Source organism: Amblyomma maculatum, chromosome 6 (genome assembly GCF_055883805.1).
Source record: "Amblyomma maculatum isolate TAMU_Amacu chromosome 6, ASM5588380v1, whole genome shotgun sequence".
In the NCBI taxonomy this organism is placed as follows: Eukaryota; Metazoa; Arthropoda; class Arachnida; order Ixodida; family Ixodidae; genus Amblyomma; species Amblyomma maculatum.
In genome coordinates, this window is record NC_139349.1 from 64,992,705 (window position 1) to 65,020,605 (window position 27,901).

Below are 27,901 nucleotides of genomic sequence, written 5' to 3' on the forward strand. Positions count from 1 at the left end.
CTATGTCACTAGCGTGGCGTGCAGCTTTTTTGTTAAGCGTCTGCAGGTATATCGCGCACAGTTTCCTTATGATGGCTCCTCGGGTCCGACAGGCCACGAAAAAGCAGCAGCGCACATTTTTCAACTTATACTTTAAGGGTGTGTGGGTCGACTCTACTTTCCTGTGGGTTCGCTCAGGAAGAGCTCATTTGGTTAACGGCTTTAACCCGAAAAGTGGATCAGCAGGACAGCGCGCGTCTTTGACGTGGTGCGAATATACTAGGTTTGCAGAGAGAAAAGTTGTCGCGTGCGTCGGGGAACGAAAGAGAGAAATAAGAAAGGAACTGCAGGAATGCGGCTGAAAATGAGACGACTGGTTTAAAAGCTTCCAGGTGCTTTTTGTTTCCTAGTATGTTGCGTGTCTCGTGCGCCACGGTTGTGACTTGGCTGCGTCTGTGTGCTCGACAAACTGGTGAGCCGAGGAGGAGGAGAAGTGAACCGTTAAGCCGAGGCCGACGTCACTCTGGCACGTTCGTGAGCTCTGCTCCGCGGCCTCTCCTTCCCGCTCACCGTCCTCACCTCCTTGCTCCTTATTCTTTCTGCTACACTTACCGGGTTTTCAGTGTGCCTTGGACGTTGGCCAGGAGGGCAGCGGCGTTGGCATAGTGTCCCACTGGCGCTCAAATGTTGGCGCTTCCCAGAAAGTTATCAATCCACCGCGGGGCCCGCTTCGATTGACATGTTTCTGCCGGTTTCTGCATCGCGGAGCGAGCGAGAAAAAAAAAAAAAAAAAAAAACTGCGCGCTGTCGTCGTCCTTTTATGCACGCACGCACGCACGCACGCACGCACGCACGCACGCACGCACACACACACACACACACACACACACACAGAAGGACTAAATATGTGTGTGTGTGTGTGTGTGTGTGTGTGTGTGTGTGTGTGTGTGTGTGTGTGTGTGTGTGTGTGTGTGTGTGTGTGTGTGTGTGTGTGTGTGTGTGTGTGTGTGTGTGTGTGTGTGTGTGTGTGTGTGTGTGTGTGTGTGTGTGTGTTTCTCCGCTTTTGTTTTCTCGCCGTTATCCCCGCAAAGAATCTGCCTTGCTCCCCTACGCATGTGTACGAAATCATAACAATGCCCGACCAATACCGTTCTTCGTGGCTCGACTGTATTTTCCTCAGACGTTTTAATCTCTGTTATCGGGGGGGGGGGGGGGGGGGGGGGGGGGCTTTCCCGCGACCTGATTCCGCGTGTTCGCCTGATGAGACAGCTCGATCGCTTCGTCAACAATCTATGCCCTACAATCTATCACGAGATCCATGACGCCCCGTGCTGCGTAGTGACGTCACGATCACTCATCACCGAAGCCGGATCGCTGGGCCGTTGTCATGGCAGCGACCGTTCCTGTAACTTGCCGAAGCCGCGCGTGCGTCAGGCCGCCGCGCGTCTCGTAAGCCCCGTGCGTGTCTTCTCCATCTGCAGCAGCGCTGTGTGTGCGCTTTTTTTGCCGCGGATCAATACAGCGGTAGTTGTGGGGCCTTTCCCACTCCTTGGCACAGCTTCTCCTCTACGACCGCTAAGCCGATTGGGAGGCAACCGCGCTCTGTTTGACTCCGATAATTCTTTTTTCCGCGCCTGATGAGACGTGGCGCACGTATACGACCTCTTTGGCAAGGTCATTTATTTTTTACCTATTTCTGTTCTCTTTCTGCTCACTCTATTCCTTCCTCCAGCTGAATACTGTTGTTCAGGAGGGCGGATCAAGACGCGAGGGTTGCCACGTTATTGGCGACCGTCTAGCGTTCAAACGTACTATATGCGTTTCACCTCATTACTTTCTTCTGTTCTTTTTTATTTTTTCTGTCTACTTGTACCTCTTGGTAGACGTTCGACCTGGCCTATTTTGAAACGTACTTGTCGATATTTGCGCACCCTGCGTGACGCCGAACATGCTTGCGCTAAGCGCTTGTCACTCGCGGCACATGTCTTAGTGCACTTAGCTTTGTACTTGTTCACTGTCTGCGACAAGATACATTTAGTATTGATCGGGTTACGCGGGTAATATAGGACTTGTACTAGCTTACTTGTGGTCGTATATGCTTCCGAAACTAGGGTTGCGAACCACTAGCAGCAACGCATACTGGTTTCTCACCCCTTGCTTTGCCTACTATATGCATGGGACAAAATAGTGAAGAAAAAAATAGAAATGAAGCTACTGGCCCCTTTTGGTTAGCAGTAAAAATCTCGCCGGGAGTATCCGGACACTTGTCACGCGCCAGCCTGTTTTTGACAGTGGGGGAAGGAAAGCTCAGAAGAGGCTCTGTCCAATCAACAACGTGCGAGAAAAGTGTGACGGAAATCACTTTCTTTTTTCTTCTCTCTCTCTTTCTCTATCTCTCTCTCGGGAGTCCAACTTGTTCGGGCGCGCTACTTGCGTCGGATCCCTATGCGCCGGTTTCCTGGCTGGAAACATAACTCTCCCAAACAAGATATCGCCGAGCTCATTTCCGGCTTCACTGAATGTGACGTAAGGGCCCCTCCTCTAATTTTTCTTTCCTCCCCGATTCTGACTATCCGACTACGCACACGTCACGATATTGCTATGACAGCGCCATTTGAAAGCTGTATGCTCGTGCGTCACAATTAATAGCGGCCATCTTGTGCGGCTTAAAAAAAAAGAGTGGAATTGTAATGACTGAGTGGGTTCCCAGTGGTCAGACTGTTAATCAACAATACTACATTGAAGTACTAAAAAGACTTCGTGAAACAATCATGAAAAAAAAGTCACAGTTGTGGAGTGATGGATGGCTGTTGCTCCAGGACAATGCACCCGGTCGCACGGCCCTATCTGCGCAGTTTCTGACAAGCAAAAACTTAACTGTGATGGAGCATCCTCCTTCACCTGATTTGGCTCAATGCGACTTTTTTTATTTCCTAAAGTTAAATCTTGGTTAAATGGAATCCATCTTACCTCAGTTGGAGGGGTTCAGGCAAAAATGGAGAATTTCCTCGAGGGCCTTCCAAAAAGCGCCTCCGGGCGCTGGGCGTTCATGCCCCGTGTATTGTAAACCCCTCAAAAACGTATAGGTACAGTAATGTGGTCGATAAATGCGCAGGGCCATATACAGTATTACAGTGGTAAGTGAACGTATATGACTTCAGTGGCTTCAGTCAGAGCGAACTTTGTTATGGTTGCCTTTGTAGTTTCAGTAAACAAAAGCTATGAACAAGCGACTATATCGTATTTTTTTTTTTTTTATCTTTCGCGTGACATGACGTTTGTAACACACCCTCTCAAGGAGAGAAGAACGGTGAAAAAAGAATAGACAGGAGCCGAGGTCCATGAACGCTAGGGGTCCGGGGTTGGCATTCGGAGGTAAAGAAAGAACGAACTTTGTGATTTGTTTTGCCAGCACCGTTACTTTAAAATTCTTAAAATGTGATGATTGAGTTACATAATCGTCTTCTTTTGACAGGAATGAACGAAATTTAAATTTAAGTCCGCCATGTAGATGTAATGAGGTTTTGACAAAAACGAAAAACGCATATCTGAAAGGATTTTTTTTTTTTTTTGTAATCTTGACATCTTCGATCGTAAATTAAATATGGAGATCGGTACAATTCCTCCAATTTGGAAAATATCCTGTCCGCCGCGCCACCTAGCATTTAACCTGCGGAAGGGCTGAACGCATTACATGCTGGGGTGCACGCATGTCAGAAGTTTGCGAAACACAGTAAGTCTATTTATTCCGAGCTCATTTTGGATGTTAGCCTGGTGTATATATATACGCTTTGTAAGTCTGCGTGTGCAATCTACACAGTGCAGCTTAGAATCTCAAGCGATACCGTGGTCTGGGTGCAGATAGGCGTCTATCGCAAGTGTAGATGCAAAGAGATTATACTTCGCCCCTGAAAGCCAGCCGCAACAAACCTCGGTGGTGTCTGGTGAGCGTCTGAGTCACCGGAGCGACCTATATAAACAGTGCACCGATGACACCTTGTCTTATCTGGCGGCGGTAAGGTACAGAGGCCGCCTGCACAGGCTATCACTTGCCAGGCTGGCTCACTCGCTAAACAGTTCCAGTCACACTACACCCCCAGCCTCTTCCACTTAACCGATAAGCGCCTACTCGTTCCTGCTTCGTTCGTGGAAACGCAAAAAAGTGCTGAATGTTATCGGTCAGGCTGCACACTGTGCAACTGCTTTCACAGCGGCGATTTATCGTGGAATCCGCACAGTCACGGTGGGGTTGGCGTGCATGGCCGTGAGCTAGAGAAAGTTCCTCCCACCTCTCGTATCCACTAATCATTTTTTTTTTTTTTGTGATGCGGTTCATAGAAGAGCCCTAAAGTTCCTTTTGACTGCAGTGGTAAGAGTGTACTGACAGGGGATAGTTGAGCTCTGGCAAGCATGGTGAAAATGCGTAATTTGTGCTGCTTGACTGGCGCCGCACTTGCCAGCCAGCAACTGCAGAATAAAGTGTGAAAACTTTCACGTGCCTCTGCACAAAAAGAAAAAAAAAAAATTAGAAAAGGTGCATCTCCTGTCATACTAGGCTCATGCGCGCACCGGGCCACCTTACACCTTCAAAACGGAACAGGGCAAAAAAATCGAGTTAGCAGTTTGTCGAATACATATGCAAAAAAGGGAAGGTAAATATTCCTCGTTGCCTGGTGACCGTTCATTCGAAAACGAAAGCAAATGGCTCTGCGGAGAGAGAGAGAGAGAGAGAGCGGGCCGCTAAAGTGGATTTTATAAAAGCAAGGAATAAAGGGTCGCTGTCTGACCTTGGAATCCCATCCCCAAGGTCTTTATTTATAAAGCGCCGAAATGGAGCAGGCAGCTGGTGGCGGTGGCGACTGAAGCCAAGAATCTTGCGAACCGTTATAGTGTCATGACATGCAGTATCTAGATTGGGTCGACGCCCTTACACTTATGCCATGAGTACCGCTTTTATCAGAGATTGTGTTGCACTGCTACATACATCTGTGACTTCAAGGAGCTGTTTTTTCTAAAACAAATACAAAGCCGCGACGCCGCTTTCCTCCTTAATTTCTATTCTACTGTTTAAATTTTTTCAAAATTTTTTAAGCAGTCCAGCTAGTGACTTGAATGTGTTTTAAGCGAATGCATAATGCGTTGAAATTTTCGATGAGCCATGCTGTCCTTTGTAAACATGAAATGTGCTACGTTTAAATGAACACATTGTCGTGACGCTGGGGCTATGTCGACCCGGCCTTCACTTGGTAGCGTGCAGAGACTCGGGGTTGAAGTAGGATTGAATCTTCGAAGTTGGTGAAATATGTACAAGCAGGTTTACTGGCACTTTGAGAAAACGTATTTACAAGAATATTTACATGAAAAAGAAGGGTACATCAGCAAAATGACAAGCGTTAAGAGTTCATAGCGAGAAGCGACTGGATGAGCCGTTTACCCAGGGCCCAGAGCGACATTTCGTGCTCTGCAGCGTCCTTAAAAACCCCCTATGTCCAGCCCCTCTCTGAAGATGCTGACCAACCAAATCCAGGGCACGCCCCTCAGGTATCGGCATCCAATCGAACACATCACTGCACTGATGGTCTGAAGCACTGACTGGTCCGGCATTCATTCGTTGGGCGTGATCACTTGTTGGCGGGAAAAGCTTGGGAACGGCGAGGAGAGGAGGTACATTTCTATTCTTCAGCAAAGAAACCACAGGCTGGTTCTGACAAGGGGTTTTACTTCTCAGAAACCCGAGTGCACGTGGCGCCGCATAGGGCTCCCAACATGGTCCCTTTTCGACAATTGCAAATCTTTCCTGCATTCCCGGGAAATCACTTAATGGCCGTATGAGTCATGCTCTTCTCTTGTCCTGCACGTCAGCGGACATGTCACTCTGTCGTCTCCTTTGGATAGGAGGCATTCATCACTGGAGGATAGCACTTCTCGACTGGAAGGGTGAACAAAAGAAAGCACTTCCTGCTATTTCCCGCAGGGGGACGTTTCTTTGTGTTTTTCCAGACGTTCTCTTGACAGGGCCAATTTGGCATTTGCAGGTTGTCCACAAAGCAAAACATGCTTACAAAACAGGATTCCTGGAAACAGGCTCACTTAGAGCCAATGGACCATCACCACATATTCACAAAACTTTTCCATGCCCACAGGCGAACAATAGAGCGCGCAAATGCGGATGCTTGGTCGTAACAGCCTCCTCCCCCGCCAGAAGAGACTCGGAGGGCAGCAGCCGCAGCTGCTGCATGAAGAGACGACTTAATGGCCTGCACGTGAACGCTTGAAGCTCGCTGTTGCATGTCGCGTTGTCTTGATTGTTGTAGGCCAAATTGCTTGAGCTATCTGAAACTCAACCACATGTCGAAGCAAGCACTCGGCTCCCGTCTGAAGAGACCAGGTCAAAAGAAAACTGCCATTGTTGTTCGAGAAAAGCCCACTCTCAAGACGTTCAGGACCCACGTATGCCTCGAAAACCAAACGTGCTGCTTTACATAGTCATCTATATTCAAGCGCACGAAAAAAAAAAAAAAAAACCTGATTATCAATTTGGATACATGGTGAGGAACATCTCGGACCGCTTAGAAAGAGCGGCTAAGCGCGTCCGCATTCCCATTTAACTTCCCCTTTTTGTATCTTATTTCAAAATTGTACTGCTGTAAAATCAAGCTCCACCTAAGAAGGCGACTGTTCTTCGATGTCGCAGTTTGCAGCCAAGCCAGGGGACAATGGTCCGTCTCTACGGTGAATTTGGCCCCTCCAAGATAGCACTGCAATTTTTGAATGGCCCATACAATGCAAGCGCATTCCTTCTCTGACGCGCAATAAGCCCTCTCTCTAGAACTCAGTTTTCTGCTCAAGTAGAGCACGGGGTGCTCATTACCGTCGTCATCTCTCTGGCAGAGAACAGCACCTAACCCTCGATCACTGGCATCACACTGGACCGTGAATTCTCGGCCATAGTCTGGAGCTCGCAATACCGGACGGCTAATCAGCACAGCCTTCAGGTTTACGAAGGAGGCTTCCTTTTGTTCGTCCCAGACTACATTTGTCGGTTCTGTCTTGCGGAGAGCGTCGGTCAGAGGGCTAGCCAAAGCTGAATAGTTAGGGATGTAGTGATTGTAGTACCCAGTCAGACCCAGGAATGCTCGAATTTCCGTCTTCGTGCTCGGCCGCGGGTAGTCTGCTACCGCAGAAATCTTAATCTCGCTGGGTTTCCTGAAACCTTGACCTACATTGTGACCCAAGTAGTCCACGGTCGCCCTTGCCAGGCAACATTTCTCGGCCTTTACGGTTAGTCCAGCTTGACGCAAAAGGCTCAGTACAGCTCTTAGATGTACCATATGGTCCGCCCATGAGTCGGAAAAAACCGCAATGTCGTCTAAATAAGGCACCGCGAATGTTTCACACCCCTTTAAAACCCTATCCATGAGTCGGGAAAAACAAAATGGAGCATTTTTGAGCCCGAAACTCATCATTGTTGGCTGGTAGCTGCCCGTCGGAGTGACGAAAGCCGCGTATCTGCTGGCGCGTTCAGTGAGCGGTACTTGCCAGTATCCTCGAGTAAGGTCCAGCGTAGTCACATATGCCGCTCTACTGACCTGTTCTACTCTCTCCTCAATATTCGGAATAGGATACACTTGATCCCTGGTGAGAGAATTTAGCTTTCGGTAGTCTACCACAGGCCTAGGGTCTTTACCTGGAGCTTCTACTAAGATCATAGGCGAAGCATAATCGCTTTCCGAGGGTTTTATTACTCCCAATTCCAGCATGCGAGTTACTTCCCTATCCAGAATTTCTCTTTGCCTTGGAGAAAATCGGTAGCACCTTGATCGCACTGGCACGTCTGAAGTCAGCTCAATATCGTGCTCAGTCAAATCAGTTCTGCCTGGCCTGTCCACGAAGCAGGCCTCAAACTCTGTTATTATCTCGCCCAGATCGGACAGCTGGGATTTCTTTAGTTCTCCTCTCTGCTCCGTCTTTTTGAGAAGCTCCTGAGCGTTGCTTCCTTTTCCGCTGAGGCAAATCAAGTTGTCCCCCATCTCCTCGGGAAGGTTTAACGTTAGATTTACCACGGCTTCCCTCTGCACATAAGGCTTCATAAGATTGCAATGATAAATGCGCACTTCTTTACGCCTACCGGGAATTTTCACTGCGTAGTTAGTGTTAGAAAGCTTTGCAACGACTTCAGCCGGTCCTTCCCACTGTACTTCGAGCTTATTCTGCCTTGAACTTCTCAGCAACATCACCTGGTCCCCGATACAAAACGTCCTTTGACGGGCTGACTTATCATAGTACACCTTGGAACGAGCCTGGGCTGACTTCATGCTGGCCTCAACGAGTTCCTTAGTGTTATGTAAGCGATTCAAGAGGTTCAGAATGAATTCTACTACTGTTGGGTCTTCTCCGCGCCCCTCCCAGGCTTCGCGCACCATTCGCAAAGGTGAGCGCAGTGACCTTCCGTACACCAACTCGGCTGGGCTAAATCCAGTGGATTCGTGCGGCACTGACCGCAAAGCGAAAAGCGCTGCAGGCAGGCAGGTATCCCATTCGCGCTTGTTTTCATAGCACAGTCCCCTCAGGACTCGTTTGAGAACAGAGTGCCATCTTTCTACGCTGTTGCTCTGCGGATGATGGATCGAGCTATGCACTACCTTAATGCCGCATCGCTCGAGAAATGAGGTGGTGAGGACACTCGTGAAAACGCTACCCTGATCACTTTGTACCTCGGAAGGGAATCCAACTCGTGCAAACACTGACAGCAGCGAATCCACTACACTCTCGGACGTCACCTCGCGCAGCGGAACAGCCTCTGGAAACTTTGTGGCTGGGCATAACATAGTGAGGATATAACGGTACCCTGACTCGGTCACAGGAAGTGGCCCAACTATATCTATTACTAACCGGTGAAACGGCTCGGTAATGATTGGTACTAACACCATCGGAGCTTTCCACTTATCTTGCGCCTTTCCAACCCGCTGGCACGTGTCGCATGACCGTACAAAATTTTCCGTGTCCTTAAAACATCCAGGCCAATAGTATTCTTGCAACAGCCTCTGCTTTGTTTTCTTTATTCCAAGGTGACATGACCACGAGCTGCCATGGGAAAGTCGCAGTAAGTCTCCGCGGTACTTTTGGGGAACGACTAATTGGTCCCGCTCTACTCCGCGCTTATCCTTGAATAAGCGATACAGCACTCCCTTTCTCATCTCGAAAGAAATATTGTTTGCTGTCTTAGTGGCGCGGTGGCGCTCCCTTATCTCCTGTATATTGGGATCATTGGCTTGCTCTATAGCTAAGTCCTCTCGGGTTCCACTTAAAAGTCTCGTGAGATTACTAGACACTGGCGGCAAGAGGTTACTCTCAAGAACGTCCTCATTCCGCGTCTCATCAAGCTCACTTTCAAGTTGACTTATCTGAGATGCCTCGCTCTCAAAGTTTTCTGACCTGCTATCTTCCGCATTTACCATTGTTTTAACTGCCGTTTCCTCCGCTGTGGATTTTTCTGGAATGAGCAGTGTAGCTAGTTCTCGCGCCTTTGAACGTGTTAAGGCTTGCACAACTCTGTCTCCGAAAAGGATGCCCCTCTTTCGCAGCAGCATGTCCGATTTGTTGGAGAACAAATACGGATAGCACTTAGGAAGCTTTCCTGAAACGGCAGCCTCGGTTGTTAATTCGCCGAAAGGGCCCTCGATGACCACGTTCGCGATCGGCAAGCACACACTCTGTTCCTCAACTACCTGTCGGATCCATGCACACTGTCCTGTATAGTCGGAAGGCGATACATACGCCGGATGGACAACATCCATCGTTGCGGCCGAATCGCGCAGTACCTTGCAAGGCTTCCCGTTGACTACTAGGTCATGCAGGTAGGGTTCTAAAAGCTGCATATTTTCATCGCAGTCCCTGACATACGAGAAAGCAATCTTTTCTTTCCGGCAGTTGACGGCAATGTGACCCTGCTCATTACACCTAAAGCATGTGAGCGGCTTCCTAGCCTCAAGCTTATTCTTTGTGTTCTGCACGTTGGTCACTTCCCCACTTTTCTCACTGCCGTCCTTTCTAGGGAATTTGCCTGAAGAAACCTTCATTTCTTCGTTTCCAACTCTAGCAAAGTGCCTTTCCTGACGGTTTTTCATACTGAACTTGGGATTGCGGGGCCTATCCACTGCTGGGTTGCTGAATTGTCGGCGCGAAGCATACTCCTCAATAAGTTCGGCAGCTTCAGTTGCCGACTTAATTTCGCCTCGGTCCTGTAACCAATTTCTTTCTTTTTCTGGGAGGCAGTTATAAAACTGCTCCAAAAGAATTTGCTCGACTACAGCGTCCCTATCACTGTAGGAATCTGTGCTCTTTAGCCACTCGCCCAAATTAACTCTTAAATTGTACAGGAATTCAGGGTAACTCTCGTCCCTGGACTTAGTAGCTTTCCGAAAACGTTGTCTGAACGCCTCGGCGCTAAGCCTATACTTTCTCAGAAGGCAAGCTTTGACCTTCTCGTAGTTGTCCGCGTCCTCCTTGCTTAGCCGCGCGACAACCTCCGCTGCCTCGCAGGGCAGAACCGTCAATAATCTCTGAGACCAAGTGTCTCGCTGGAAGGACAGTTTTTCGCAGGTTCGCTCAAAGTTAGCCAGATACAGACCGATATCCCCTGATATCACATATGGCTGCATGTACTTTGACATCTTGAAATCTGCCTCCTTGTTGAGAAGAGGTACCGCTAGCTGGGGACAATTGCCCGACCTCTTGCTCAACTCTAGTTCTAATTTCCGGAGCTCAATTTCTTGGTCCAGCTTTTTTGCTTCTCTTTCACGCTTCTTTTCCTCTTTTTCCCACTCACGTTCGCGCTCCCTTTCCTCTTTTTCCCTCTCAAGTTCACGCTCACGCCTCTTTTCCTCTTTTTCCCGCTCTTTCTGCTCTTTTTCCCGCTCTTTCTGCTGTCTGAGCTGTTCCTTTTTTTGACCGATGAGGTTCCATGCTTCACTGAGCTCCTCATCATCGGCTCCCAAATCTGTGATTGCCTTTATAATCAAAGGTTTTCGTGCCAAACCACTTGTATCAATTCCCAATTCCTCACACAATTGCAACAGTTCCGGTTTCTGCAGCTTTTGTAGGTCTATGATCGCTCCGAGTGTCGGCTACTTCCAAAACAACAGTGCAAACTACCAAACCTAAAGGCGTTTCCACACTCTCTTTACCAGTTCTAAAATCTAACCCTGTTCTAGAACCTGGTCCACATCAGAAGAAAAGCCAAGCACTCACCCACACATGCGATCGATGTTCCGAGCTGCCCTCTTGTTGGCCGATTGTTGCTCCTGCTTGTTGCTTGAGATGCCACCTCCGATCACAAGGTGTTGTGGCTTGTAGCTTCAGATCCACCTCCAATCACCAGATGTTGTGGCTTGTAGATTCAGATCCCACCGCTGGTCACCAGTTGTCGTGACGCTGGGGCTATGTCGACCCGGCCTTCACTTGGTAGCGTGCAGAGACTCGGGGTTGAAGTAGGATTGAATCTTCGAAGTTGGTGAAATATGTACAAGCAGGTTTACTGGCACTTTGAGAAAACGTATTTACAAGAATATTTACATGAAAAAGAAGGGTACATCAGCAAAATGACAAGCGTTAAGAGTTCATAGCGAGAAGCGACTGGATGAGCCGTTTACCCAGGGCCCAGAGCGACATTTCGTGCTCTGCAGCGTCCTTAAAAACCCCCTATGTCCAGCCCCTCTCTGAAGATGCTGACCAACCAAATCCAGGGCACGCCCCTCAGGTATCGGCATCCAATCGAACACATCACTGCACTGATGGTCTGAAGCACTGACTGGTCCGGCATTCATTCGTTGGGCGTGATCACTTGTTGGCGGGAAAAGCTTGGGAACGGCGAGGAGAGGAGGTACATTTCTATTCTTCAGCAAAGAAACCACAGGCTGGTTCTGGGGGTTTTACTTCTCAGAAACCCGAGTGCACGTGGCGCCGCATAGGGCTCCCAACATGGTCCCTTTTCGACAATTGCAAATCTTTCCTGCATTCCCGGGAAATCACTTAATGGCCGTATGAGTCATGCTCTTCTCTTGTCCTGCACGTCAGCGGACATGTCACTCTGTCGTCTCCTTTGGATAGGAGGCATTCATCACTGGAGGATAGCACTTCTCGACTGGAAGGGTGAACAAAAGAAAGCACTTCCTGCTATTTCCCGCAGGGGGACGTTTCTTTGTGTTTTTCCAGACGTTCTCTTGACAGGGCCAATTTGGCATTTGCAGGTTGTCCACAAAGCAAAACATGCTTACAAAACAGGATTCCTGGAAACAGGCTCACTTAGAGCCAATGGACCATCACCACATATTCACAAAACTTTTCCATGCCCACAGGCGAACAATAGAGCGCGCAAATGCGGATGCTTGGTCGTAACAACATCACTAGAGTCGAGGTGTTCTGACTGTAAACTCGGCCGTTATGCCGCTCTGTCTCCGCTGTTATCGATTTCCAACTCTCATTGTTCTGTGAGAGTACGTACCAGCAGCAATATATACTTGTAACAAATGGTGCAGCTTCGTCTTCGTTCAGTCGCGAATAGTTCAGCAGAAGCTCAAATTTGAAAACATGGGGAGGATGCGGGTGGCCTTGCGAGTGGATGCAGTGCGGCTGCACCGTATACTGCCATTGTGCACCAAGGCTTACCCCGAGCAGATACTACTATTGCTGTACTTGAACCGCACTTAACGAACTCTCTCTCTTGTCGGTGGTGAGGAAAAGAGACGGGGTAATCACTGCTCTTTTTTTTTTTTTTTTTTTTTTGCCGGTAGCACATCATTGCGAAGGGTAATGCACTCATTGCATGACAGGCTGCAGATTTGTACACGATGGGTTGCATAATGACGATTCCACTCGGCGATCCGGAGCAACTCTGTGAATCCGCGAAGAAGCAAGATGTCTGTAGCTATATATACCGTCGCGGTTTCACCAGAACTCAGGATCTCGTGAAATCACTCCGGGATCTCGGGATCTGGTGGATCAGGATCGCCCCACTATGTTCCTTCCGCTTTTGAAGGTATCAATGGTTCTCGCCTGCTGCTCTTCGTGTACTTTCGTTTTGATGTTGTAGCTTATCCACTGGTCCCCTAATTTGTGCATCTGTTATCTAACGAACACATGTGCAAGCTGTCACATTATGTGCAATACCACTCGACAAAGATATAAAGCCCCGCTTTAAACAAACCGTAGGGATGCGTGGCCTGTAGAGGTAGCCTAGCTCTGATTGGGATCTAAGGCATTGGGTTCGACCTCACCTCATTTCAAAGTAGCTGCCGGAGTTGGTAGATTTTGCTGTCTAGGCCACGTCACGTGGACCCATGACGTTACACAACCCGCCGGCCAACCAGTGCTGGCCATACGTCACTTGACAGCCACCACTTGCCAGAGGCATGCCCATGATTTTACGTTCACGATGCCGACGCTGCTGTTTTTGTAGAACGGGGTCTTCAACTATAGACTTTTAGTTTAGCGCTTACCGCTTACCGCTGCCGTCTACTGCTACCGCGTGAGCGTCAGTGCGCATGTGCAGGTCATCCCGAGGGCGACAGATGGCGCCATATTTCGGTCAAAATCCGGCGGACTCCGTACGCAGGGACCAGAGCGCACACTGTGCTGACGGGGTGCGGTAGCGGTAGACCGCGACCGCGGTAAGAGAACTGTAAACTAAACGTCTCTAATGTCGCGTTAATGACGTAGGAGTGAAGATTACATTTTTTCTATTATAATTATTGCACTTAATTATATTAGCTAGTCTATTTCTTATCTATTGCGTCTTCCTTTTCATCTGCATTAATGGATACGACATATATCTTTCAGAGCGTTAGCTCTCTTAGCAGACATTCGTTACTGGAAGCCCGTGCATCGTCAGTACGCATGCGCAGATCGACTTGAGGGCGCCAGGTGTCCAGCAGCGGCGAGCACGCCTGCCGCGCTAGGACTAGTCAGCTCGTGCGAAGTGGCGGTCGGCAGGCTTTTACCCCAGTAACTGTAGCACGATAGGCTAACGACGCTCATTCGCTCGTTCCTCAATTTCGCGTCCGCTGCGCCCCTTCCAGGGTTGGCTGGTAGACAGGGGGAAAGCAGGAGACGGCGCTTGAGGTGCGCTTGGGTTTGACGGGGGTGGAGGAAAGCGCGACAGGATGGTTCTCATGGGGAGAGCACACAGAATTTGGCTAATGGGAAATGGAGTGAGAGCGTAGTTACGCTCAACCGGGGAATGAGTTGCCTCAGGAAGAACTTGTGGAGCCCGGAGGGTGGCTACCCTGGAAGCAAGAGGTTATGCAGAACTTAGAGGCTGAGGAATTGCCACGGGAACAAACCGGATGCTGGTTACCGGGAAATGTAAAGTATGGCGCGAGCGGAATAATGCGAAAGCCACGCGAACCAGGCTGTAATCACGCAATATACGTACAGGCAACCTCCGTTTTTAAAACAGGTTCAATTCGGAGCATCACTGCACTCCTGGGCATGTCCGGCTATATCTCTGGCTGTCCTACTTTGCGGAGAAAAAAAATGATCATGAAAAATTGTTTGCTGTCACGTCACAACTTACGCTCGAGTTCCTGAGTACTTCTCATTCTGTTATTCTTCATTTCTATTTTTCTCCATTATTTTCTTACCTTGATTACGCCCAAGTCGCGCGCCTAGATCAAGGTTTCCATTTTAGGCGCTTTTCGTTTTTCTACTCTCTCGGCGCGTTCGGTGTCTTCGTCGTCGAGCCGCTCGGCCAGGGATTCCGCCCCTGAAAATGCAAAAATAGCGGCGGCGACGGCGTCGCCGCAGCGCCTGCTTGTCTCGGCCTTCGCACCGACGCCGCGTGTGATCTTCGGCACTCACGCTCACGGGTTCGCCACTGCTGTTTGCTTGGGGCAGCGTTCGGCCCAAGGCCGAAACGGCTGAACGACGGCCCGCGGAAGCAGCTACTCGCCCCCCTTTCCTCTGGCTCAGCAGAGGCGTAGGTCAGAGGCAGAGGTGTCAGCGATGGGCTGCAGCCGCCCCTTTCCGACCGTGTCCTTGTTGGAAGTAAGTTCTGAGGCCGTGGATCGACTTAACATGCCTGCTGCGCATACGCAAGGCGAACTTATTTCCCTCCAAAGCAAACAGCATGCCGCGGAGCATACTATGCTGCGGTGCGGGCTTATATTCTGGTGGAAGGTTTCGGACCCCTCGAGACCCTCTCCCCGTGGCTCTAGGGGTCCTGAGTATGAATATATATAAGGACTGCATGAATACGAAGCGGGCTGTCATCTTTTCTTTCTTTTTGTTCTTCTTGTTAGTGAGTCTTAATACGAAAACACGTTTTCTGAAACCCGAGACAGAGGAAAAATAATTTCTCTTCTTTGTACAGTGTTCTGCACGTTTATCGGGAACATCTTGGAAAGCTTTCCCGCCTCGACCAGTTGGAAAATTTTCCGAGACGGCTCCGATAAAGTTGCAGAACACTGCATAAAACGATGTGTGACGCAGGCCATCCAGCCGCTTTCTCTCTCTTCCTTTTTATTTTCCTTTTCACCTGTACTCTTCCTTTTTATTTTTCTTTCCACCTGTACTCGACTCAGACTCCGATAGGACCAGACTTTAATCAATGGCTGCGGGGCACTTTTTGTTGCGCTAGCCAAAACTAATAAACACCTCGTGGCATGAAGGAACCTAAATTACTGTGAAGCAGATGGCAAGTACTATACGGCCTAGCGGTTCTTAAACGTGCGCGATGTTTAACTTCTTAAACATCGCGTTCTGAAGTCTCGGATGTGAATGGAAAAGTTGTCGAGCGCCACGAAAACAGCGCGACCCAGGTGCTTCCGACAATTTAGCCTTGGCGCTGCCATTTTTATTGCAAAAAAACAACACAGAAATGAAAGCCCGCGAAGTTTAAAAAATTGCCACGTGACAGCGCGCTCCGTGCGTCCGAATGTGCCGCGATTACAGTCCTATCATCCGCGACTGCAGTGCGAGTTTGGCGCCTTCTGCAATGCCCGCAAAATAGTTTTGCATTAGGCCAGTGGATGCTGAGGTTGACGCGCCGTAAAATTCAGCCGTTGGCACTGAATTATCTCACGAGCAGAGAATTTTCAAAAATGGATTTGTGCGTCCGCGAATAGTGTCTCACCGTCATTGTCGAGAAGTGGATTTCTGAATAAAGAATTGTTGCGTGAGGTAGAGGATGAAAAAAACGTATGTGTGCAAAATTTCGCTGATGTGGAATATTGAGTTAGACTCAAAAAAGTCGATTCGGCGTCAAAATAACAAGGACATCGATATAGTGTGTAGACGTCAAAACAGCCACGGACGTCGAAATTGTGCAAAATATGTCAAAACTGTGCAAGAAACGTGCAAAAACATTTCAGAGCTTTAATGTCAGGCCTCATCATTGCATTACATTGAAAACAGTCAAGAGTAAAATAGGAAAAAAAGTAGAAAAGAAAAAAGAGGTTTTTGTCAACGCGGCACTCATGAAAGGCATGCTTCTTTTTAAGTCCTTTTTTAAGTTTTGATATGATGTTATAATCACTTCTTCCTTTGAGCTGTGAGGAAAATAGCACAGTTGTGCTACTTTTACACTGTCAGCAGATATTTTGCAACATTTTGTGTACAATGCAGTCCTTCAATTCTAGGATGCGTAGGGCTTCCGAGTACAAATGTGTGATATAATAAAAGAAGTCCAAATTTACTTAGCTTTCATGTAATTGTTATCTTCCTTTAGGCAATTGGAATTTTTGCCAAGAGCATGCAGTACAGCCGCAATATCGTTCCACACCCTATGCTATATAGAGTGCAACTGCTCTTTGTAAGCCATGGAAAAAGTTCATATTCTGAGTTTGTGTTGTTTTCAAAATTGTCGCTGTCTCTCTTACTTCAGTCATCATATGGGTGGAGAAAATCTGGAAACGTTGGTTTCTGATTCCTGCAGATCCACCATTCATATGACTCTGGGCCAAGGAGATAGCGACACTTTTGATAACAATGACAGACCCTGATGTTCACATTGCTGCCAGCATTATGACATTTGCTCTTTGAATTACTGGAATATAGCATCTATGTCTGGGCTGCACACTGCTTTGGTACCCCCACAAGATTGATTGGAGCTGTAGTTTCACGAATGAGCTGAGTGCGACTACCCTTTCTGGAGCCATGGAAAGAATTCATCATAATCACATTGGTGCCAGCATTATGACATTTGTTCCTTGAATTAATGTTCGTCAACAGTCGTCTACTTTAGTAGTAATGGGCAGGTACAGTGCTGCGAAAAAGCGGAGAGAGCACGCGACTTGACAAAACTGCATGCCAGCATTTCCTTATGGTGCAGCTGCTGTTTCTACGATTTGCATATGGTAATCCCCCTGATATGCTTGCCCACTTGCCTGAGTACCCTTGTCAGGCGTGCATTTTTTGATAGAAAATCGGCAGTTGGAGCGGAGCGTGGTCTCTCGCTTTTGCGCAGCACTTTAAATTGATGTGATATGCAATTTTTCTTGATCTACATGTTTGTTCACTTTACTGATAGAAGTGAAAGTTCGGCATTCAATATAAATGCCGTGCAAGTTAACTGTACTTGTGCAATTTCTATTAACTATGTGTCTTCGTTAGCTCATTCAGGCTGGGAGCTCTCTTCCACTTCGTAAGCTCTGCCCTCCCAGCTATCTCTTGGTTGGTGTTTAACTTTTTTTTTCTGCCGTTCTTTTTTCTCCTTGTCACAGGTGAAAATGCTTGCGAGAGGACGTCGTTTCTATTCCTGCGCAAAGAACTGCCAGTGCGATTGGCCAACATAATGAAGGAGATCCATTTACTACCCGAGAACCTGCTCAGCATGCCCTCAGTGGAACTGGTCAGAAGCTGGTGAGTGACTCAGTTTCAGTGAAGCCTAAACGAAAAAGGTTCGTTTTTGCTGCACTTTACCGTACTAAAGCGGAATGTACTGAAGCAGCTGTTGCAGAGGCTCTAGCCACTTGCTTGCCAGCAGTGTCTACTCTACTGGTAAGAAAAAAATCTGCCTTCGTTAGTAAGTCACACACTTGATGATAAGCTAGTTTTTGCTGCAAGGCGTTTTAATTGCCATAGTTAAGCACAGGCAAATACCTTAAAGCACGTCCCAGTGCTTGTTTTTAAATGGATTCAGAATGGGAACTTTCTTATGGTGTGTCTGCAGATTTTGTCTCGTATGAAGATCTAAACTTTGGCCTTTATATGAGACACCTGATCACAACTACAGACCTAAATTTACACCTCATTTGATGTAGTCCATGAGAATGAAATTGCTGCTTTGACACTGGGAAAGTAGTGTTTTGCTATAAACCTGCAAAGGAGCTGATCACTATCATATGCCAGGTTGCCCATTCTTGTAGGCATTAATGCATTTAAAGAATTATTACTGGATGGCAGCAGTTTCGAGCATAATATGGTGCAATCAAGCAAAAATGCTTTAATAGCCTACTTTGCATGTATAAATAGCATTTCCTTTAAAATGTGGATGAAGCTACACATGAATTTATGTGCGGCTCTCGTATGCATTCATGACTTTGCTTAGTGTGTAGCAGATTTGCCTGATTCAAAGAAATATTTTCTTGGGCATAATCAGATTTCTTAGGCTAACAATTTTTGATAGAGAATAGCTTCTGAGAGACAACATATTCTTCGGCACTGCAGGCTAGAAGCATGAATGGTGATTTTTAGAAAAACATTTTCCTGTGTGCATTTCACACGTTACAGAAACAAGTGAAGCTGGTATAGTAGGAGCGTTTCTTGTTTTGTGCAGGTGCTTATTTCTGTCACGGTGGGCAGTTTGTAGATTAGTCCACTAGTGTAGTGCTCATTCCAAATAGGTATAATGGGGGATAGAAGGAAAGAAAAGTGTAGAGTAAAAAAAAAAAGGAATAAAGAGTGATCGAGCAGTTTAGTCTAATATTGAGTGCCAGTCTGAAGTGGTCTCAATCGATGCTAGTTGGTTGTACATGCTTTCGTTTTTCTTTATTACTGTGAAAATGCACCATGCAGAATTCTGTTATGTCTGCAGACCTTGCTAAAGTATACCCATCCTGTTTCCATTCAGGTATGAAAGGAGTTTTGAAGAAATACTGGAATTTGAAAATTCTGGGAGTGAGGATAAAAAGGCAATGGCAAAGTAAGTAAATGCATGATCATGCTTCACATTTGTGTAAAGCTTGCAATTTCAGAACTTAGTCTTGCAAATGTATTAAATAGCATTTGTTCTTGTAAAAATATATAATTATATATATATATATATATATATATGTGTGTGTTTAGCATGCTACCAATCTCACTCCTTTCTGCAATCTGTTGGGGCTTTTTTTCTTTTGTCTCCATGGTTTTATTTTGTTTCATGTGAGGAACGAAATACTGTCTTTGGATAGTGTCACACAATGTGAATTGGCTTTGTATATGCTCTCTTCTAAGTTCTTTGACAACCTAGTATTTTGTGAAAGATATTACAAGTGGTAGTGCTTGATTGACTGACTGACTGACTGACTGACTGACTGACTGACTGACTGACTGACTGACTGACTGACTGACTGACTGACTGAATAAATAAATTTATTTTTGGAAGAAGGATGACATAGCTAAATCAAATTATTTTGCATGGTAGTTGTTTTTACATCTCCTGCTGCTCTCTTGATCTTTGTCTTTGCATTTGGGTAGGCTTGTTTTGCTGTTTCTCTACACAGATTGTTGGGTGTCATTGCAGCAGGTGCGCTTTGACCTCTTCTGCCCTTTGCATTGCAGGTTTTGCGAGGCCCTGATCAAAATTAGGAACCGCCATTCAAATGTTGTTCAGACCATGGCACAGGGTGTTATTGAGCTGAAGGAATCACATGAGCCAGATCCAAAGACTGAGCACAGTATACAGTACTTCCTGGACCGCTTTTACATGAACAGGATCTCCATCAGAATGCTCATCAATCAACACAGTAAGGAGCAGCAACATTGTTTTTATGAAATGTTACTCTCGGGTCGTTCGATTAGTCACCATCACTGTTTACTACCATCATAAACTGCCGTTTGACATTAATTTAAGAATCATTAGTATTAAGTACATTTTGGGAAGGTTTAATGACCAAAACAACGCATTGCAAGGAGAAAAACTTGCAACAAACTCGGTCAGTTTGAGGTCGAACTTGTGTCAATATATGGTTTTGAATATTGTGGATTCTAAAAACCTATCATAAAACTGGCTGCAGGACTTAGTTTTAAGTAGCTGTGGAAAGAAGCTGTGCATTATTGATACCTGAAAAGCAGTAAATGTATAATAGCACAAGCATGTGAAGCAAGTTTGTGCCTAGATTTTGTTCATTTATCAGCCTGCCTTTTCATTCAGTTTATTACCTGGAGATTTAATTTTAGTTTTCTTGAAGCAGTGGATGGAACAAAAGACATTTGATTTCCATTCAATAATGCTGGGTTCCAATTTAGTTTAGTACCTGTGATTATGAAGCAAGCACCCATATGAGATCACATGCACTGTCACTCTATTTAGTGCATATTTTTTTACATTTGGCATTGTCAGTATGGAAAAGCATCGAAGACCACATTGCTATTGATATTTTTCTTAGTCTGTGATTTAGCCATCAGCTAAAGTTTTCGGAAACACTCATTCCAGTGCTTGTTTCAAAAGGATACTGTATTGCCTGATCGAATAACAGTGAATTTTATACCATAAGGTACTTGTGTTTCTTTTCATAAAAATTTCTAAATATCTGTGTGCTGGTCTGTTTTTCTTTCTACTCAGCTTTCCTTTTTGGAAATGAGAACAACACGCACCCTCGGAACATCGGCTCCATCGATCGTAACTGCAATGTTGCCTCTATAGTTGAAGGTACAGTTTTGCATTCACCTTTCTGGATGATTGCATAGGTGAACCTGCAGTAGTGTTCGGCTGTACTGCCCGAAGCACAAGATTTTGGGAGCATGCATACGGTACAGCACAGCTGTTAATGATCATACTTCACCAAGACAGTCACCATCTACACCTGTGAGCTTTCCGTAAGGCTTAGGGAGGCCTACAACTGTTTTACTGATATGAATTCACGAATGAATTCTAGTTGAGGGTGGGGGTGAAAAGAGGGGCAAAAATGAAGCATTTCAAATCTTTGCTAACGAAACAACGAATGTCAAACTGTTTGTTACTCATCTGTTGCGACCAGTTAAAAAATAAATGTGGTAAATCATGCACGCTATGTGGGGGACAATGCGGAGCCTCTTATCCCACATATCTTGCTCTATATTTATTGACACATGGAGATGTGCTGTCGCAGGGCGGGATAGGCCTGCTTAGCTAAGTTTTAGAAAGATTGCGAGCAATCTTGCACAAAGTTTCTGTGTATGAGCGAAACATGGTCCTTTCACGACTTTCCTGTGGTGTTGGTTCTTAGTGTGCAACAGAATATAGCTAGGCGTTTAAAATAGTACTAGTAGAAGCCTATGTGTTCAAGGCAAATGGCAACCCTAGCTGATTTTTTTTTTTTTTTTTACGAAAGCAACAGTCTGACAGTCAAAGCGAAACCTCGGGTGGCCGCAGCTATGCCGTGAAGAAGCCCTATGCCACGGGCAGGAGCTGCCAACTCTGGTCGCTCCTTTCATATAGGAGGGTGACATCAGAATCAGCCTGCCAGAACCATTTGCATTCTCAATCCCTTTATGACACGCAGGCACGTCCATACAGCTTGGTTGAAGCTTTACTTTATGTGTGGGCTGGTAGCTTACGCTCTCTCATCATACCCTTAAAGCGCTATTCGCACGGGGGAGAAACCAACCCCTCTGGACAGCGATGGTGTAAAAATGAGCCGCCTTTGGGCACCTGAACCGGTTTCCTGAGGGCCCCTCGGGGGGTGGGGGCTTTTTGTTGGCTGGCACAAAACCTTCCTGGGAGGAGGGGTGTCCGCGGCCTTTTCTTCGCTCTCCTGGCAACTTCGTGGGTTGTGGGAAGTGCATTGTTATAGCTGGTTGTGGTGGGGGTGGCGTGCTCCTTTGCTGTGGCACAGCTTATTGTGACTTGCTAAGAAACATTCTTTTCCATTTTCACTGGCTGAAGAGTACCCACAATAAAACAATCTCGAGTATGTTTGTGTGGAAGATCATAGTAGCAAATTAAAATAAAACAGCTGGCATCCATTGTCACCGCAAGCAGTCTTCCAACAACAATGAAAATTCTAATCTACAGTGTTTTCCTTCAACCATTTATTACGTACAGCCTTGGTGTCTGCAATGCGATAACCAAACGTAATAGTCAGAATATCTGGCGCACAAAAACTCAATGCGCAAATTATTGCTAACATGCCGTCGCATAACTCATCATCGTCGGGTCAGCGACTTTATACACCGATTCTTTTACGCGTGTATAAAACTGCTCTTTTGGTAACATGGACTGCATGCTTAAAATGCTCCATTTAATTTGGTACACACCTGCTTATCCAGTACAAGACCACAACTTTTGATCATTTCCACTCTGCCGCACTGCTAATCATATGCAATCATTCTGCTGCAGCTTTCCGAAGCAACTGAACATTCTTGCAAAACATGCCATAACCATAGAAAACATGCAGAATAATTAGCTGTAATGCCTCACCTTTCGATGTAACATTTTTCTTGACATTTTTCGAGTCTTTTGTTTCGACCTCATCTTTTTCTTTTTTTTTCTTTTTCCAGCAAGTTTTATCGAACATTTTTTTTTCCTGCCAAGTTCAGTGCCTTTAATTCGTAAAATGCTACTGACAGATGCAGTCAATTATTTTCTTCTGATATGTTGCTTTTTGTGTACAAACCAGAAATCTCATACTACCTCCGCAAATGCTCAAGCCTTATCGCCGTGTGAAGAATAGGTACAGGGAGTTTTTTAAGCTGCGGCTAGCAGCTTTTTAATCTTTGTCGTGCAGCGTAGTATTGAGCAAAGTAAATAAAATACTTTGATTTCATTTCATTTTGAAGTAACTGCACTCCTCATCTAAAGACCTAGTAGTGCGAATATGATATCTTATATAAAAGAAAATATCCTCGCTACTTCATCATAAACCTGTCTCTGGCTTCCTCGTGGCTTCTTCGCCCCATCCACACTACCAGAGTTCAAATTCCAACAATGCTCATTGTGCCCGGCTGCGTGTTGCATTTTTCGTGGTTCAGTGTCGAAACGATCACCTTTTTTGTCCTGACTAAAACTCTGTTCGTCAGTCCAAAAAAGTGTTCTTTCGATTTTTCAGATGCTTATGAAAATGCAAAGTTCCTTTGTGACCAGTATTACCTCACATCTCCTGGCCTGGTCGTTGAACAATGTGATGGTAGGTGCCTGAAGGTCCTCATTTTATTCTCTCATCCAGTACTGTTCACTTGCCTAGTATATGCAATGCTCATTTTCTTTTTTCTTCTCTTTAATTGGCACTCTTGCTCTTCTCTCTCTATTTTTTTGCAGTGATATGCCCAAATTCCACCATTTGTATAGACTATGTGCCATCACATTTGTACCACATGCTGTTTGAGCTTTTCAAGGTGAGTTGTAATGTAGGCTAGAAAGAAAGAACAGCTCAATTCCTGTTAGCAGCTGTTATTGCTGTTGAGCTTTTAACTTGGCATTTCACTGTGGACTGCATTTTTTTATATCCCTTTTTTTTTTGTCACCGCATTTAATGCAATATACATTTTTCCTGCATGCGATCTGAGGCAGAGTGGAAGTTATCATGTGACTATGACTGCTGGATGCTGAATTTAATAATTTTTTTATACCTGTTTGAACAGAACTCCATGCGGGCTGTGGTAGAGTACCATGGGACTGAGACCGATGAGTTCCCTCCACTGAAGGTCCTGATTGCTCGAGGGAGAGAAGACCTCACCATTAAGGTTTGTTTGCACAGGTCCATGCTTGAACCGTGCTCATCCCTTATGTCTTTACTGACCACACAGTTGAATGTGCTGTTGATTTGTTATTTGTCATTTTCGCAAACTATGCTTTCTTTGAATATTTCTTTTTTCAGGTAAATTTTACGATCTTTATTCCTTCTTAAACATGACGTGATAGAAGGACAGTTATCATGGTGTGACATAATGTGGCAGAAACCTACTGAGTTGGCAAGCAGTGGGTATACTAGTCAATGCTTTGAAATCCATATAATTCGTTTAAGCGCCCAACTTGATACCTAATATTAACAGACTATATCATGTAAAATGGTAGTGCAGAGCCCTTGTGTTATTGGGGTGTACATGGATACAGGAATCCAAGTGTGCAAATAAAGCAGGCCTTACTTCAGTCCGTTTGTCCCTTGATTTTTGCCATTAGTATATTTTATTTAGGTAGCTGCTAATGATAGAAGCTACGTTAATGCAAAGACCTCTGCAAGCATTCTTTTGCATCATGTTGGACAAGACTCGGGAGGGCACAATTAAACATCCAAATTTTATTTGTGTGCCCTAGAATTACATTGGTTCTACATCTTATTTTGAAGTGAAAGCTTCACTATGGCATGTAGTTCATAGCAGTGACCTTGACAGATATGGCGCCTTTCCCCTCTTATAAACCAATTTACGATGGAAGTGAAACCTTCACTACACTAGGTACACTAAATTTGCCTGTCAAAATTAAGTGTGGGTGTCCATGATTTCGTGGTGTTCACCCAAATGTATACTGGGCTTTCCTTTCTCCAAAACCTAACTTCAAATCTGGTTAGATGTAGGTGTCCACACATATTCAAAAGTATAATGCTCCTTCGTTTCCCCAAAACCTAATTTAAATAAAAATTGCCCCACTACGCGGTGCTGCAGTGGTTAAGACGTCCCACTAACTCTGCCAAAGTACCCTGGTTCGATCCCCACCACCATCAGCTGTGTTTGGATGGAGGAGAAACAGAGAGGTGCCAATGTTTTGTGCGGTGTCCAGTGCATGTTAAAGACCCCATCGGTTGTGCTTGGATGGAGGAGAAACAGAGAGGTGTCCATGTGCTGTGCGGTGTCCAGTGCTTGTTAAAGACCCCCAGGAGGCTGAAATTCAACCTCCTGCTCCTCCTCCTCTCTCTCCACTTTCACTCCAGATGCGGTTTAGGTGTCCACAGAACAAGTGTGACAAATACTGTGCCTTTCCATTCCTGTGAACCAGTTGTCATTATTACTATGAATAAAAATTATGAGAAAAAACTCAGATTGAAAAGCGGGTGTTGAAGAGGCTATCGCAGCAACACTCCCAGCTTTTGCTCTATAATTAGGTTCAAGCCATGCTTAAGCCCCCACAATTTTTTTCACAAATTGTTGGCCATTTATACAAATAAAAAGAAATAGGAACCTTGCAGAAATTAAACTTTTTGATACTTTACTGGTATTTGAGTTTGTTTGGCTATTAGTGCTTTTGCTACCACTGGGCGGTTCTGCGTGTCTCTCTTTTTTTTTTTTTTTGCCTATACTAGGCGATAACATGGAACACTGAGGGGCTGGTCATATTCTTATTCGTCATTTGAAACTATATACCTATATACCTATATAACTATACATAACTATATATTTTATGGCAGGAGCATATTACCACTGGTTGGGAGTTGGCTTCTACTAATAAGGCTAAATTGGCATTTTTGTGTAATTTTCGCCATAGAAGTGATTCTTCTGTTCCTATGTGCAATACTTGGTAAGATATCGGACCACATTATTTTTTAATGTTTACTTTAAGAATCTGGTAGACATAAGGCATACATGGTGACCTTCGTTCCAGGTTTATAGAAACTCTATAAAAGTAAAATCAAAATTTGTGCTATGTTCACTGCTTACATACATGGAGTGCAGTGAGGAGCTTATTTATCTAGTTAGTTACTCATATATTTATTTTAGTGTGGGTGTGGTCACTGAGGGTAACAAACTGGATTCCAAGGGAAGGAAAGCGTAGCAGGGGGCGGCAGAAAGTTAGGTGGGCGGAGGAAATTAAGAAGTTCGCAGGGGTCAAGTGGATGCAGCTAGCACAGAACCGGGTTAAGTGGAGAAATATGGCAGAGGCCTTTGCCCTGCAGTGGGTATACTCAGGCTGATGATGATGATGATGATGATATTTATTTTATTAATTATTATTAGGGACATTGGCAGAGTGGGCAGTACAATTAGTAAACAAACATACATGCCCCTCCAACCTATTTTACTTGGCTGTCTGTTCACTTTCTTTTTCCCGAATTCGCCAACCTGTTCAAGTGTGACAAATGCAGATACATAATAAGGTGCATACATTAATGAACATAACATTACAGAAGTTTGAACATTAAAACTTCATTGAAACAATTTGAATTGTTAGCATTAATCTGCTTACAAGTTATAGCCAATATAGTGTAAAAAAAAAAAGCAGAAACTTATACAACCACAAGTATAAGAAGGAAATGAACCAGCAGGTTTTGCTTCGACACTTTAGTACACACAGCTTTCGTCTATAATCGTTCTTTATTCAATAATGTGCATACCCTGCCATTGTTGATACACTGTTCAGCAGTTACCGCCACTCTATTTCAGCTGTCTGACAAAGGCGGAGGCATCCCAAGATCGTGTACAGAACTGCTGTTCCAGTACATGTACTCGACTGCACCGCAGCCTTCAGCATCTGGACTCAACTCTGCACCTCTGGTAAGTGTATACCTGCCTTTCGGCTTGCAAAACTGTTAGCGATATAGGTGTGCCTCGTCTCGGTGCATAGCTCTGCATCTTTTGCTGCCCCTTTTAAAATGTGGATTAGTTCAGCTCAAAGTAGCGCAGCAGTAGAGCTCCACTTCACAGACATGTTAAGGGATCCACAGATTGAAATTTCTACTGTATACAGCTGAATTCGTGACATAGGAACAGATTCCTGTTGTTGAAAGCGTTGCTTTCTCACCGACCTTGAGTCATCTGGTGGAAACACTGGAACTAGATATCAGTACCACTTCCAGTTCTGGTGTTTCCACCCAATCAGATGACTTGAGGTCAGAGAGATAGCGACTACGACATCTGGTTCTGTGTTCCTACCAATCGGATGACTCGGGGTCGGGGAGATAGTGACACTTTCAATAACGACGCAAACTCGGAATATGGACCATGTTGTCTTACTTTATTTATGAATACTTAATTTTCTTTTTCCAAGGGGTGTGCAAGAGATTAAGGAATACAAATTCAGAAACACAGTTGAAATCGATTACTATGTGTTTATATAAACTCAATTGTACCATTGATTTTCTTCCTAATGCGAAAGTTTAAATCTCATATGCACTGCTACATCATTACACTTAGGGTGTACGTCATATGCTACGTCATTACACTTAGGGTGTGGCATACTTTGTAAGAACACTTATACATAGTGCATATCATAATTATTCATACAGAGCTCAAAAGAAACCCTTTGGAAATTTTTATGGCCTCATCTAAGCTCCGTATTGTAGCTTCGTGTGAGGCCTTTATTTTACAGTTTAACAGTGCTTTTCTTTTCGCTGCAGTTTTTCCTTCACTTTTATCATGATTTCAGGCTGGCTACGGCTATGGCTTGCCCCTGTCCCGGCTTTATGCCCGCTACTTCCGTGGGGACCTGATTTTGACTTCTTGTGAAGGATACGGAACCGATGCTCTGATCTACCTTAAGGTATCTACTCGTTTATGTGTACATGATGTACAGTGCCATACCTGCAACATATATGTTATGCTTGAGCTGTCAGGAATGTCAAACGAGCCAAGAGTTATTATAACCAGTTAAAGCTTAAGACGAGCCACACTCTAAGCGATATACAGTAAAATCTTGTTACAAGAGACAATCGGTTTATAAGAGATACTTGAAAATGGTTTGGTTGGTTTTCCTATGTTTGCCATATTAACAACATAGCATACAAGAGACATGGTTACAAGAGACACTCTGTTACTAAGGACAACTTTTCCAGGTTCCTAAAGTGATTTTTTCACTATTTTTAAGAGGCACACTTAA

General features: G+C 45.4%; 1 protein-coding gene across 4 annotated transcripts in view; it reads left to right on the forward strand.

The window, feature by feature from the left end:
- Positions 1-27,901, forward strand: part of Pdk (pyruvate dehydrogenase kinase) — a 381,689-nt gene that overhangs the window by 343,971 nt on the left and 9,817 nt on the right. For all 4 annotated transcript variants that reach the window (XM_084606828.1, XM_084606830.1, XM_084606831.1 and 1 more), the window contains exons 2-10: positions 17,697-17,835; positions 19,046-19,117; positions 19,738-19,922; positions 20,741-20,827; positions 23,205-23,282; positions 23,414-23,490; positions 23,737-23,838; positions 26,470-26,580; positions 27,452-27,565. In XM_084606828.1, coding sequence (XP_084462954.1) covers positions 17,697-17,835; positions 19,046-19,117; positions 19,738-19,922; positions 20,741-20,827; positions 23,205-23,282; positions 23,414-23,490; positions 23,737-23,838; positions 26,470-26,580; positions 27,452-27,565 — 965 coding nt within the window. The remainder of the gene's footprint in view (positions 1-17,696; positions 17,836-19,045; positions 19,118-19,737; positions 19,923-20,740; positions 20,828-23,204; positions 23,283-23,413; positions 23,491-23,736; positions 23,839-26,469; positions 26,581-27,451; positions 27,566-27,901) is intronic.